At 39.4% G+C, this 15,638-nt stretch overlaps 1 protein-coding gene across 1 annotated transcript in view; it reads right to left on the reverse strand.

Annotated features, from left to right (window-relative positions):
• The window catches only part of GSDMC (gasdermin C), a 33,579-nt gene extending 22,585 nt beyond the window's left edge, over positions 1-10,994 (reverse strand). The window contains exons 1-2 of the mRNA XM_073018351.1: positions 10,211-10,994; positions 930-1,150 (exon numbers count right to left, since the gene is read on the reverse strand). Coding sequence (XP_072874452.1) covers positions 930-1,146 — 217 coding nt within the window. The 5' untranslated portion in view covers positions 1,147-1,150; positions 10,211-10,994. The remainder of the gene's footprint in view (positions 1-929; positions 1,151-10,210) is intronic.
• Positions 10,995-15,638: the final 4,644 nt, after the last annotated feature.

The following is a 15,638-nucleotide window of genomic DNA, read 5'->3' on the forward strand; positions in this document are numbered from 1 at the left end:
GGTGAGCAGAATGAAATCACAAAGACCTATTTTTGCCCCAACCCTCCCACTCATTTAAAACTCTGTTGAAAACTAACTAATCAACTGAATGTAAATTACTACAGACAGAAAATGTTTAAATGTTTAAAGGGGCACTGTGTGACAGAGATAAAATCTTCACCCTGAGAAGTAGTGGTGTCAAATGTACAGTGTCCAGAAGACCCCTGGGATCATCCTTCCACGCACACTGTCTCCTCTGCAGCAGGCACAGCACCCAGCCGCAGAGGGCAGCACACTGGGGCCGAAAATGTTTGGGATGTGGAGCCAGACAGACCTGGGTTTGGATCGCAGTTCTACCAGTTCCCAGGGATGTAACTGGTTTTTGTTTGGTGGTGGTTGTTGTTTTGAGACAGTCTCACTCTGTCATCCAGGCTGGAGTGCATTGGTGCAGTCTCAGCTCACTGCAACCTCCACCTTCTGGGCTCAAGCAATGATTGAGTCTCAGCCTCCCGAGTATATGAGAGTACAAGAGTGCACCACCCTGTCTGGGTTTCGGCATGTTGACCAGACTGATCTCGAACTCCTGGCCTCAAGTGATCTGCCCGCCTCAGTCTCCCAAAGTGCTGAAATTATAGGCATGAGCCACAGTGCCCAGCCCCCAGGTACGTAACTTTGAACAGACAATTGTATAACCTTCTATTTACTCTTATGTAAAATGGGGATAATATCCTCATGAGCCTGATGCAAATATTAAATGACCTAATGAATGCCTACATCCAGATAATTAGTAGGATTCTCAATTTGTCTTTGTTTCTTGCCCCTTGTCTACAGGCAAGGCTAGTCCTGAGAGTTCCTTTCTAGGTGCTCAGTTATTTTTGGATGCTGGGCCATCTTTTTCTTACCACCCATGTTTTTCACCCCTCACCTCCTAGGCCTCTGGCTGACAATACCTGGGACTGAAGAACTTGGCTCCAGGATATCATTGAGGGAGAATCCAACTGGAACATAGTCAGATTGTCCCCAAATAGATGAACGAGAATCCTTCTTTCGTAATATAACAAACTGACGTAATTTGGTGGCACTCAGTAGGTATTTGACAGGTGTCAGGTCTTTGCTTCCAATCTCTTTGATCAAATTTTTGCTAATGCGTTCAAACATGGAGGGCATGTTGCTAGGAGGAGATGAAAGGAGAACATCAGTTGGGAAAGGAAGAAAATGGTTAAACTCTCACCAATTATTGATATTTCCCCTAAAGGAAAAGATCTACATATGAGATTAGCAGGTCTTAACTTAAAATAGTGACTAGATTATAACTTTCTCAACTTTGAGTTCATTTTGTTGTTGTTTTTGAGACAGGGTCTTGCCATGTTGCCCAGACTGGTCTTGAACTCTTGGGCTTAAGTGATTCTCCCACCTCAGCCTACCTAGCATCTGGGATTACAGGCACACACTACCACAACTGGCTTTCAACTTTGGGCTTCTAAAGACAATTTGGGCTTCTGACAGAGGCACTGCTGTGAAATTCATTGCCCCTTATGGTTGGAGTAGGAAATCCTGGGTATCTCCTCACCTCTAACCCAGGGATACTCTAAATAACAAGAAGAAGGAAGGGCTCAATACTGTCATCAACTAAAGGGCCAGAGGGAAGGCGGCGTTTATGTTAAGATGATATGAGTAGTGGTAGAGAATATGTTGGTGTTTGCAGTTTGACCGAGAAAGCCACACTGAGAAGTGACAGTTGAACAATAATGTAGAGGAGGCAAGGTATAAACAATGAACATTATGTGGAGAAAAGAATTCCAGGTAGAGAAATCAGCAAGTGAAAAGATTTAGAAGCAATGCATGCCTGGAATATGTGAGATGGAAAGGAAAGAAGATGAGGTCAGAAGAAACTGAAGGCAAGTTGGTGAAGGCCCCTATCAGTCATTTTCATCACTCTCTTTTACTTGAAGTGAGATTAAAAGCCTTTGGAGGGATTTGAGAACACAAGTGACATATCTGATGCATCTTTTGCAGAGAGATGTCTATGGTGGCTGGGTTGACATTAGCCTGCAGTAAGGGAGTTCAGGCAGAAGTGGGAAGTCTAGTAGGGCAGTTTTGCAATAATACAGGTAATCATTAATGACAGGGTAGGCCAGGGCATTGCACTCAAAGTAATGAGAAATGATCAGGTCCTAGTCTACACTGAAGGTAAAAACAACATATATGAAAAGGATGGTTTGCGGAGGATCATTCCAAGATGGCCGAATAACAACAGTTCCAGTCTGCAACTCCCAGCGTGATCGATGCAGAAGACAGGTGATTTCTGCATTTCCAACTGAGGTACCTGGTTCATCTCGCTGGGACTGGTTGCATAGTAGGTGCAGTCCACGGAGGGTGAGCCCAAGCAGGGCAGGGTGTTGCCTCACCAGGGAAGTGCAAGGGGTTGGGGAATTTCCCCTTCCTAGCCAAGGGAAGCCGTGACAGACTGTACCTGGAAAATCGGGACATTCCTGCCCTAATACTGCACTTTTCCAATAGTCTTAGCAAACAGCACACCAGGAGATTATATCCCGCGCCTGGCTCGGCAGGTCCCACGCCCACAGAGCCTTGCTCAGTGCTAGTGCAGCAGTCCAAGATTGAACTGCCAGCTGGCAGCCTGGGCTGGCAGAGGGGTGTCTGCTATTGCTGAGGCTTGAGTAGGTAAACAAAGCCACCAGGAAGCTCAAACTGGGTGGAGCCCACTGCAGCTCAACGAGGGCTGTCTGCCTCTGTAGACTCCACCTCTGTGGGCAGGGCATAGCTGAACAAAAGGGAGCAGAAACTTCTGCTGACTTAAACGTCCCCGACTGACAGCTCTGAACAGAGCAGTGGTTATCCCAGCACAGAGTTTGAGCTCTGAGGGCAGATAGACTGCCTCTTCAAGGGAGTCCCTGACCCCCGTGTAGCCTAACTGGGAGACGTCTGCCAGTAGGGGCCGACTGACACCTTATACAGCCGGGTGCCCCTCTGAGATGAAGCTTCCAGAGGAAAGATCAGGCAGCAATATTTGCTGAGGCACTTTTCAAAAAAAAAGACATACATGTGGCCAACAATCTTATTTAAAAAAAGCTCAACATCACTGATCATTAGAGAAATGCAAATCAAAACCACAATGAGATATCAACTGACACAAGTCTGAATGGCTATTAATAAAAGTCAAAAAATAACAGATGCTGGCAAGGTTGTGGAGAAAAAGGAATGCTTATACACTGTTGATGGGAATGTAAATCAGTTCAACCATTGTGAAAGACAATTCGGTGATTCCTCAAAGTCCTAAAGACAGAAACACCATCTGACCCAGCAAGCTCATTACTGGGTATATACCCAAAAGAATAGATATCATTTTATAATAAAGACACATGCTTGCGTATGTTCATTGCAGCACTATTCACAATAGCAAAGACATGGAATAAACCCTAAATACCCATCAATTGTGGACTGGATAAAGAAAATGTGGTACATATACCTCATGGAATACTATGTAGCCAAAAAAAAGAACAAGATCAAGGACAGCTCCCAGTGGAGCTGGCAGTCATTATCCCTAATAAACTAACACAGAAACAGAAAACCAAATACCACGTTTTCACTTATAAGTGGGAGCTAAATGATGAGAACACATAAACTCATGGAGGGGACCAACGCACACTGGGGCCTACTGGAAGGTAGAGGATGGAGGGTGGGAGGAGGGAGAGGATCAGGAAAAATAACAAATGGGTACTAGGCTTAATACCTTGGTGACAAAATAATTTGTACAACAAACTCCCATGATACAAGTTTACCTATATAACAAACCTACACATGTACCCCTGAACTTAAAATAAAAGTATAGAAAAAGAAAATATATATATAATTTAAAAAAGAAAGAAAGAAAATGTAAGTCTCTAGTCCAGGAAGCCTATAAGGAAAACTATTTTTAAATTCTGCAATAAAATGTAATTTTGAATTTTAAAAAAAAAAGACTATTCAGGAAAACATGACCTTACCAAATAGACTAAATAAGGCATCAGGGACCAATCCCAGAGAGACAGAGATATGTAATCATTCAAACAAAGAATTCAAAGTAGCTCTTTTGAGGACACTCAAAAGAATTCAAGATAACACATAAAAGGAATTCAGAATTCTATCAGATACATTTTTTAAGGAAATTGAAATAATTAAAAAGAAGCAGAAATTCTGGAGTTGAAAAATACATTGACCTACAGGAGAATGCATCAGCATCTCTTAATAACAGAATTGATCAAACAGAAGGAAGAATTAATGATCTTGAAAACAGGCTATTTGAAAATATATAGTCAAAGGAGACAAAAGAAAAATGAAGCATGCTACAAGATGTAGAAAATAGCCTCAAAAGGGCAAATCTAAGAGTTATTGGCCTTAAAGAGAAGATTGAGAAAGAGATAGGTGTAGAAAGTTTATGCAAAGGGAGAACTTCCCAAACCCAGAGTAAGATACCAATATTCACGTACAAGGTACAAGAAGGTAACAGAACACCCAGCTAATTTAACCCAAAGAAGACTACCTCAGACATTTGTTAATCAAACTCCCAAATATCAAGTATAAACTAAGAATCCTAAAGTGGCAAAAGAAAAGAAAACATAGCAAACAATAAAATTCCAATACATCTAGTATCAGACTTTTCACTGGAAACCTTACAGGCCAAGAGACAGTGGCATGACATATTTAATACGCTAAAGGGAAAAAAACTTTTACCTTAGAGTAGTATATCTGGCAAAAATTATGCTTCAAGGATGAAGGAGAAATAAAGACTTTCCCAGACAGACAAAAACTGAGAGAGTTCATCAACACCAAACCTGTCTTACAAACAGGGAGTTGTTCGGTCTGAAAGAAAAGGATGTTAATGAGCAAGAAGAAATCATCTGAAGGTACAAAATTCAATGGTAGTAGGAAGCACACAGAAAAACACATAATATTGTAACACTGCAATTGTGGTATGTAAACTACTCTTATCTTAAGTAGAAAGGCCAAATGATAAACCAATCAGAAACAACTACAACTTTCAAGACATAGTACCATAGGACATAAAGAGAAACAACAAACAGTTAAAAAGCAGAGAGACGAAGTTAAAGTGTAGAGTTTTTATTAGTTTTCTTTTTGTGTTTGTTTGTTGATGCAATCACTATTAAGTTGTCATCCATTTAAAATAATGAGTTATAAGATAGCATTTGTAAGCCTCATAGTAATTTCAAATCTAAAAACATACAATGAATAAGCAAAAAATGAAAAGCAAGAAATTAAAATATGCCATCAGTGAAAATTACCTTCACTAAAAGGAAGAGGAAAATGAAGAAGAAACAGAAGATCACAAAACAACCAGAAAACAAAAAATAAAATACCAAAAGTCCTCACTTATTAGTAATAACATTAAATGTAAATGAACTAAACTGTCCAATCTAAAGACATACCGTGATTGAATTAATTAAAAAACAAGACCCAATGATCTGTTACCTACAAGAAATACACTTCTCCTATAAAGATACACATGGAATAAAAACATAAGAATGGAAAATATATTTGTGACAATGGAAACCAAAAAAGAGCAGGAATAGCTATATATATCAGACAAAATAGATTTAGATTCAGATTAGAGCTAAAGAGGTAGACCCCAATACAATAATAGCTAGAGACTTCAACACCTCGCTTTCAGCATTGGACAGATCTCCCAGACAGAGAATCAGCAAGGAAACACTGGACTCAATCTGTACTATAGAACAAATGAACCTAATAGGTGTTTACAGAACATTTTATCCAATGGACGCAGAATACACGTTTCTTCTTCTCATCACATGGATCATTCTCAAGAGTGGACCTATGTTAGGTCACAGAACTAGTATTAAAACACTCAAAAAGTTGAAATAATATAACATATCTTCTCTGAACACAATGGAATAAAACTAGAAATCAATAATAGAAATTTTAGAAATTATACAAACACACGGAAAGTAAACAATATGCTCCTGAATGACTGATGGGCCAATGAAGAAATTGATGAGGAAATTGAAACATTTCTTGAAACAAATGATAATGCAAACATACCAAAACCCATGGATACAGCAAAAGCAGTACAAAGAGGGAAATTTATAGCTATAAGTGTCTACATCAAAAGAGAAGAAAAATTTCAAATAAATAACCTAATGATGCATTTTAAAGAACTAGAAAACCAAGAGCAGACCAAACCCAAAATTAGTAGAAAATAATAAACAATAATGATCGTGCAGAAATAAAGTTAAAATGAAGAAAACAATATAAAAGATGAATGAAATGAAAGTTGCTATGTTGAAAAGATAAACAAAATAGACAAATCTTTAGGCAGACTAAGAAAAAAGAGAGAAGGCCCAAATAAATAAAAACATAGATGAAAAAGAAAACATTATAACTCATACTGCAGGAATTCAAAAGATTATTGGTGGCTACTATGAGCAACTATATACCAATAAATTGGAAAATCTAGAGGAAATTGATAAATTCCCAGAAACATAGAGCCTACCAAGATTGAACCTTGAAGAAATCCAAAACCTGAACATATCAATCACAGTTAATGAGAGCAAGGCCGTAATAAAATGTCTCCCAGTAAATAAAAACCTGGGACCCAATGAATTCAATGCTGAATTCTACCAAACATTTAAAGAAGAGCTAATACCAATCCTATTCAAACTATTTTTAAAAATAGACAAAGAGGGAATACTTCCAAATTCATTTTATGAGGCCAATATTACCCTAATAAAAAACAAGACAAAGAAACTTCAAAAAAACTACAAGCCAATATCTCTGATGAATATTGATGGAAACATCCTCAACAAAATACTAGGAAACTAAATTCAACAATACATTAAAAACATCATTTATCATGACCAAGTGGGATTTATCCCAGGGATGCAAGGATGGTACAACATACACAAATCAATCAATGTGATACCTTATATTAACAGAACGAACGACAAAAACCATGTGATCATTTCCATTAATGCTGAAAAACACTTGATAAAACTCAATGTCCCTTGATGATAAAATCCCTCAAAAAAGTGGGTATAGAAGGAACATACCTCAACATAATAAAAAGTCATATATGACAGACTTACTAAATGGGGAGAAGAAAAAAATAAGGGGCATCCTAATTGGAAAGGAAGAAGTCAAATTGTCCTTGTTTGTAGATGATGTGGTCTTATATTTGGAACAACCTAAAGATTCCAACAACAAAAAAACTATTAGAAGTTATAAATTCATTGGCCAGGCACAGTGGCTCATGCCTGTAATCCCTGCACTTTGGGAGGCCAAGGTGGGTGGATCACAAAGTCAGGAGATCGAGACCATCCTGGCTAACACGGTGAAACCCCGTCTCTACTAAAAAGTACAAAAAATTAGCCAGGCATGGTGGCGGGAGCCTGTAGTCCCAGTTACTTGGGAGGCTGAAGCAGGAGAATGGCGTGAACCTGGGAGGCAGAGCTTGGAGTGAGCCGAGATAACGCCACTGCACTCCAGCCTGGGTGACAGAGTGAGACTCCATCTCAAAAAAAAAAAAAAGAAGTTATAAATTCATTAAAGTTACAGTATACAAAATCAACATCCAAAAATCAGTAGCACTTCTATATGCCAACAGCGAAGAATCGGAAAAGAAAATCAAGAAAGTTATCCCATTTATAAGAGCCACAAATAAAATTAAATTCCTAGGAATTAATTTAACAGAAGAAGTGAAAAATCTCTTCAATGAAAACTATAAAACATTGATGAAAGAAACTAAAGATGACACAAAAAAATGAAAAGATATTCCATGTTCATAGATTGGAAGAATCAACATTGTTAAAATATCCATACTATACAAAGCAATCTTCAGATTCTATGCAAATTCTATCAAAATACCAATGACATTCTTCACAGAAAGAGAAAAAACAATCCTAAAATGTATATGGAAACACAGAAGACCCAGAATAACCAAATCTATCCTAAGCAAAAAGAGCAAAACTCAAGGAATCATATTATCTGACATCAAATTATACTACAGAGCTACAGTAACCAAAGCAGCATGGTACTGGCATGAAAGCAAACACATAGACCAAAGAAAAATAATCAAGAACCCAGAAACAAATCCATACACCTACAGTAAGCTCATTTTTTACCAAGGTGCCAAGAACATACATTAGAGAAAGGACAGTCTCTTCAATAAATGGTGCTGGGAAAGCTGGATATTCATATGCAGAAGACTGAAACTACACCACTCTCTCTCATCATGTACAAAAATAAAATCAAAATAGATTAAAGACTTCAATCTAAAGCCTCAAACTGTGAAACTACTACAGGAAAACATTGGGGAAACTCTCTAGGACATTGGTCTAGGTAAAAATTTCTTAAGTAATACACCATAAGCACAGGTAACCAAAGCAAAAATAGACAAACTGGATCTCATCAAGTTACAAAGCTTCCTTCCAGCAAAAGGAAAAATCAGCAACAGAAAAATACAACCCACAGAATGGGAGAAAATATTTGCAAACCGCCCATCTGAAAAGGGATTAATAACTAGAAAATATAAGGAGCCCACACAACTCTATAGGAAAAATATAACAATTGGATTAAAATATGGTCAAAAGAGTTGAATAAACATTTCTCAAAGGAATACATACAAATGAAAAACTCATATGAAAAGGTCTTCAACATTTTTAGTTATCAGAAAAATGTCAATCAAAACTACAATGAGATATAATCTCACCCATGTTAAAAATGGTAATCAAAACTACAATGAGATATAATCTCACCCCTGTTAAAATCTCACCCGTTAATAAAAAATGCTGGAGAGAAGGTGGAGAATAGAGAACTTTGTACCCTGTTTGTGGGACTGTAAATTAGTACAGCCACTATGGAGAACAGTTTGGACCTTCCTCAAAAAGCTAAAAATAGAGCTGCCATACAACCCAGCAACCTCTCTACTGGGTATACACTCAAAAGAAAGAAAAACAGTATTTTGAAGAGATATCTGCACTCCCATGTTTGTTGCAGCACTGTTCACAATACTGGGAACTGGGAAACAATGCAAGTGTCCATCAACAAATGAACAGTTAAACAAAATGTGGTACATATACATAACAAAGTACTACTCAACCATAAAAAAGAATGAGATCGGCTGGGCGCGGTGGCTCATACCTGTAATCCCAGCACTTTGGGAGGCTGAGGCGGGTGGATCACCTGAGGTCAGGAGTTCAAGACCAGCCTGACCAACATGGAGAAATCCCGTCTCTACTAAAAATACAAAATTAGCCAGATGTGGTGTCACATGCCTGTAATCCCAGCTACTCGGGAGGCTGAGGCAGGAGAATCACTTGAACCCAGGAAGTGGAGGTTGCAGTGAGCCAAGATCACACTGTTGCACTCCAGCCTGGGCAACAAGAGCAAAACTCCATCTCAAAAAAAAAAGGAGAGATCCTGTCATTCGCAACAACATAGATAGGACTAGAGGTGATTAAGTAAGTAAACCAGGCACAAAAAGACAAACTTTACGTGTTCTCACTTATTTATAAGAGCTAAACATTAAGACAATTGAAGTTATGGAGATAGAGAGTCAAATGATGGTTACCAGAGGCTGGGAAGGGTATTAGGGGGTGGGAGGGAGGTGGGGATGGTTAATGAGTACCAAAAAAATAGTTAGACTGAATAAGATCTAGTATTTCTGAATAAGATCTAGTATTTGATAACACAACGGGGTGACTATAGTCAATAATTGTACAGTTAAAAATAGCTAAAACAGTATAATTGTATTGTTACAATTAACAGTATAATTGTATGGTTATAATTAAAACAAATAGGAATAGGATTTCCTAACTATAGGAATTCGGTTTTTGAACATTCTAAATATGTTCAATAATGAAGAGAGTCAGAATTTTCAACAGTTCATGTAGAAGTCCTGATGTGACCATTTCAATTCTGTCTGATATGGGCCACGTAAGAGCTCACTGGACAACAGAGAATAATAAGAACATAAGAAGCTTCTCCAAGACTGGACGTGTACAACAATGTATCAAAGATATATTCCTTAGCCTTACACGCTATCAGGAATTCTCCATTATTAAAAAGAACTTCACTTCCTTTTCAGTCAAATTATGTAGGAAAAGAAAATTCTTTGACTCATCTCACAAACCCATCCTGAACATTTTTGTCGCTGATGATGGTACCTTTTCTTTTCATCCCCGATCCCATTAGGACTTACCAAATTATATATCCTTTTGTCCTGTAGAGAAATAGCACAATTGGCCGGGCGCCGTGGCTCACGTCTGTAATCCCAGCACTTTAGGAGGCTGAAGCTGGTGGATCACAAGGTCAGGAGTTCAAGATCAGCCTGGCCAAGATGGTGAAATCCCGTCTCTACTAAAAATGCAAAAATTAGCCAGGAGTGGTGGCAGGCACCTGTAATACCAGTTACTTGGGAGGCTGAGGCAGAGAACTGCTTGAACCCAGGAGGCAGAGGTTGCAGTTAGCTGAGATCGCACCACTGCCCTCCAGCCTGGGCGACTCCGTCTCAAAAGAAAAAAAAAAGAGAGAGAGAGAAATAGCACAATTGAGTGGGGCCCCTTCCAGTCTTCAGACCTCCTGCAGTCAAGCAGAAATTGTCAGACAAATTCCAGGACCAGGTCAATGTGATTCTGCTCACTGTTCTCTTCTCAACAACGGGTCCCTGATTCAATTTCCAATCCTGGAAAAATAAGCACAGGGAGGGCCCTCTTCATTTCCAGAAGAGTAAGTCTGGAACCAGTTCTGGATCACAGAACCTTAGCTCTCAAGTCCTTCTCAGCCAAAAATCTGTGGAACAAAATCAAGTAGCATCTAATTATATATCTCCTGAATCAGAATTAAAAAGGCTTCTTCAGTGTCACACCCATTTCCTTTCACATACAGAACTAGCTGAGCAAGTCTTTGATTCATGGATTCCCAGCAACTGTAGCTGTAACAACTTCTTTGGCTCGCGTTCCTCTGGCATATGTGCTGAATTTAGAATTCAATCATTGGACACCAGGAAAGGCAACTTCAGCAGGAGGGACAGGCACCAGTGCCAGGGCCCTGGGAAGTACGTCTGAACTGCCTACATGTGGAGCTCTGTACAACAGGAATTACTGTGCTTAATGCTTCCTCTGTATTAAGTACCATGCATGTATTATCTAAATCCATTCTTGCAACAATCTTTATTTTAAAGATAAATAAAAAGGGGATTTGTGAAAAGAATTAAAAACTTGCCTGAAACCCATGTTCTTTCCAATTACTCCCTATGGGTTTCAAGATGAAGTAAAGTGCCTATAGGAGGAGAAACTGTATAAACAGGATTGCTACACCTTTAAGTTTTGAGTAACTTCCTGGAACTGACACTCAATACAACAACATTCCTTTCAGCTGACAGTATTTTACAATGCATTTACTTTACTTTTGTTTTCTTTTAATATTCAAAAAAGTCTTATGCCTTGCCTTTCCACTATAAGAATCTGATACGCACTTCACTTGGGACAAAGCTCAGACTGTACTTTCTGCATACCACCAGCAGACACGATGTACCAAATTAACTTTCACGTTCTACAATTTTCATTGTAAAAACTATAGACATACATAACCCTTTTGTGTACCAACATTCTACAGGCCCCAACCTGCTATTGGGTAATTCAGAAGTCGGAGAAAAGTAATTTAGCTGTTTGGGAACAGTTATGTGAGTCACATCAACTTACATAACAGATAAAGAAAAGCTCTCTAAAAGAAAATGATAGTTATTTAAGAATGAGCATTGCAATGGGAATATGCATGCCATCACAAACTATGTGTGTATTCAGAGAAGGGTGAATACACAGTAAGGGAAGAAAAAAGTTTTAAAAAGAAAAATAAGAAGGATTGCACAATTGTTTTGAATCAATTATCTTTGGTTACAAGGATCAGTAACAAAGGTGGCACCAGTCCAAGGTTAGACAGGCAGTTGGTGGGCAGATGTCCTGGCAGAAGTATTTTTTGTTCAAGGTTGCAGTAGCCTTTGTGCAAGGCTGTGGTTTTTGGTTTTGTTTTGTCTTTAATTTTTATGGGTACATAGATTTATATACTTATTTATGGTATATATGGGATATTTTAAGACAGGCATACAATGTATAATAATCACACCAGGGTAAATGAGGTATCCATCATCTCAGACTTTTTTTTTGGTTTGCAATATAATTATACTCTTTTAGTTATTTTTAAGTGTACAATTAAATTATTATTGACTATCATCACCCTGTTATCAGACATTAGCTCTTATTCATTCTAAATTTTTTTGTACTCATTAACCATTCCCCCTACCGCTGCACACCCACCTCACTACACTTCCCAGCCTCTGATAACCATCCTTTTATTCTCTATCTCCATAAGTTCAATTGTTTTAATTTTTAGCTTTCACAAATAAGAGAGAACATGTAAAGTTTGTCTTTCTGTGCTTGGCTTATTTCACTTAACATAATGACCTCCAGTTCCATCCATGTTGCTGCAAATGACAGGATCTCATTCTTTTATTTGTAGAGTCAGGGTTTTACCATGTTGCCCAGGCTGATCTCAAACTTCCAGGCTCAAGTGATCTACCTGCCTCAGTCTTTCAAAGTACTAGGATTGCAGGCATAAGCCTCCACACCCAGATTAAAGTTTTTTAAAAATACAAATACTTTACAGTGCTGCCAATAATACAGTAAAACCAGAACTCATATAAATATTGGTAGGAACATAAGCTGTACAATATTTCTAAGCTTGTAGTAGTAATTAAAATCATTTTTTGACATTCATGTTCTTTAAATCAGTAATTTTGCACATACAAATATGTCTTAAGAAAATAATCCAAAAGTTAAGCAAATATTTAGGTATAGATACTTAATTATGGCATTATTATGATACTAAAGAACTGAGGGTACCTAAATTACCAACATGATGGAAATTAAGTTGGAACAATAACTTAAGTTGTATTCTGCATCCTGGAGACCCTCCCAAGAGCAGAGTGGGGAAGGAGTCCTTGTCCTCTCCCTTCCCGAATGCTGAGTCCCAGCTGGAGATCATCCTGATTCATCTGGGGTTCAGCTCTTCTGAGATAAGGGAATGCCCTCACGCCATCACTCACTCTCACACTCTGCTGCCTGTATCTACAACATCACTGTATCTGGTCAAGGGAGCGTCCTGGTGTCAGTTACCACCTATTGGTGGCCATAAACAGAAAAAGGCTAAACCCTCTAAACTTGTGCACTTAGCAGACTCTGCTTCTACAAAGACCAACCATATTCAAAGCAGCTCTCTAATGAGGAGTAGGCATGAGAATCGGATTCACACTTTAGAGAGAGGTCAGAGACTCCTGCCGAGGGCACCAGGAAATAGTGTGCTCTTCAAGATCATGGTGAACCATACGGTGATTTTAATTTAGAGAGGGAGAGAAAAGAAAAAGAAAAGAAATCGCATATTTCGTATGTGTTGACAAGCGGAAAGTGAATGAAGTCAGAAGGGTAACTTGGTAGCAGAGCCTGCAAGTCACGACCTGACCACTAGGAGGCGAGCGAGGTGTCTCTGAACACAATCCGGGCCTAGGGGACAAGGAAACCAACCTGGATTGTGCCAGGGAAGGAAACACTGGCCCGACACCAAGGACTTAACCCTCATAGCAAGTCAAGAAGGAAAATAATGTGCGGAAATGTTCAATAATTTCCAATAGCCTCTGCTGTGTAACTTCAGAGGAAATTCGAATCCCTCTTTAAGTATCAGCTGTTGGGAAAATATAATTAAAAACGAAATATTCTTCCAACCCAGAAAACCTGTATCCATAGGTAGTAGAAAAAGAAAATACTTTTTTTAATTGAATAAACATTAAACCACGAGCAATCCACTAAGAGACTGCAAAGACAAGGATAAAATTGTATTCTTTATATATACAAGCAGATATCACCAATTACATACTTGTTTTCAAGATAAGCAACAACTAGTCCCCAAGTATGAGGATCTGACAGCACCATCTGTCAGACACAGCGCATCCCAGATTCACCTGGTAATTGGTGTGACCACCTGTTAGCAAATTGGCTTTATCCAGAGAAAAAACAAACCTCTAATATCTTTATGACAGGAGGGAATTTTGCAATGTGAAGTAAGATACACCCCCTCCCCACCGCACCCAGTTCGGGTCCTGTCTTCCCACAGAAAATAGAACATAGGGTTGTTTCCATTTGAAAGACAGGTTCTCAGATCCTTGAGAAAGACATTTCTGAGTCATCAAGCTGATAAATAACCTATCTAGTTTTCAAAAGGATTTATATACATTATTTTTTCTGAGACAGGATCTCACTTTGTCACCCAGGCTGGATTGCAGTGGTGCAATCACAGTTCACTGCAGTCACTAACTCTCAGGCAAAAGCGATCCTCCCATCTCAGCCTCCCAGATAGCCAGAACTGCAGGTACACAACACCACACCCGGTTAATTTTTGTATTATTTGTAGAGACAGTGTTTCACCGTGTTGCCCAGGCTGGTTTTGAAGTCCTGAGTTCAAGCGATTCACCTGCCTCAGTCTCCCAAAGTGCTGTGATTACAGGCGTGAGCCACCACGCCTTACCTATACATTTCAAAGAGAAGAGAAAGTACTTACAAGTTTTCTAAATTTAAGAAAAAGGAGACCAGGAAACCCTCTTCCCTTATGTTCAACTGGGAGAATTAGCCTTATTTTTAATTTCTATTTGTCCTTACACAGCCTTCTCTCGCAAATAATGGAAACGAGACCTTCTCTCCCGGGCTGACACAAGGAATGGAGTTGCATGTCCCGCAATGCAACTGATACCAATTTATCTTCACCTTATCCCGTTCAACAGTATCTTTCCCCTCACCTGACAACACGCTCAGGTCTCTGCCATAAACCCTCTTCTCCAAGTGGCCCCCCCACCCCATTAGCTGTCACCTCCTCCCACCCATTGTCCCCTCACAGCCAACATATTTCAAGAGTCATTTACACACTGGGTTGCCACTTCCTCCCCTGGCATTACCATACACCTCAACCACTGCAGGCCACTCTCCGGTGAACTTACTCATAAGCCACTAACAAACACGGCTTGATCACTCCATCATAGGAACTCTCTTCTCCCTGGATACCAAGACACCATGGTCTGTGGGGTCTTTTTTTATTGGATTCTATCCTGTCCCTTTCAAAGGCTCTTTTCCCCTCCTGAACACTTAACTTTCAGTTTTATGTTATCCTCAGACATCAATACATTTCTCTCCATAGATTTGAAATCACCCAAGAAGATGGCGGGCTTGGGAGTGGAGGAGGGAAGGAGGCCCCATGACAGCAAGACCATGGGCAACAGGAGGACAAGCCTGCATGACAAGGGAGGGAGGAAGCCAATCTTCTTTACTTTACAAAGGCAGTTCTCCAGTGTTAGAGGGCAGAATGATCACCAGAAAGGCATATTTTAAATGTAGGTTCCGGCTGGACATAGTGGCTCACACCTATAATCCCAGCAATTTGGGAGGCCAAGGCAGGTGGATCACTTGAGGTCAGGAGTTCAAGACCAGCCTGGCCAACATGGTGAAACCCCATCGCTACTAAAAAATACAAAAATTAGCCTGGTGTGGTGGCACATGCCTGTAATTCCAGCTACTTGAGAGGCTGAGGCA

This window comes from Chlorocebus sabaeus, chromosome 8 (assembly GCF_047675955.1).
Source record: "Chlorocebus sabaeus isolate Y175 chromosome 8, mChlSab1.0.hap1, whole genome shotgun sequence".
Taxonomy (NCBI): domain Eukaryota; kingdom Metazoa; phylum Chordata; class Mammalia; order Primates; family Cercopithecidae; genus Chlorocebus; species Chlorocebus sabaeus.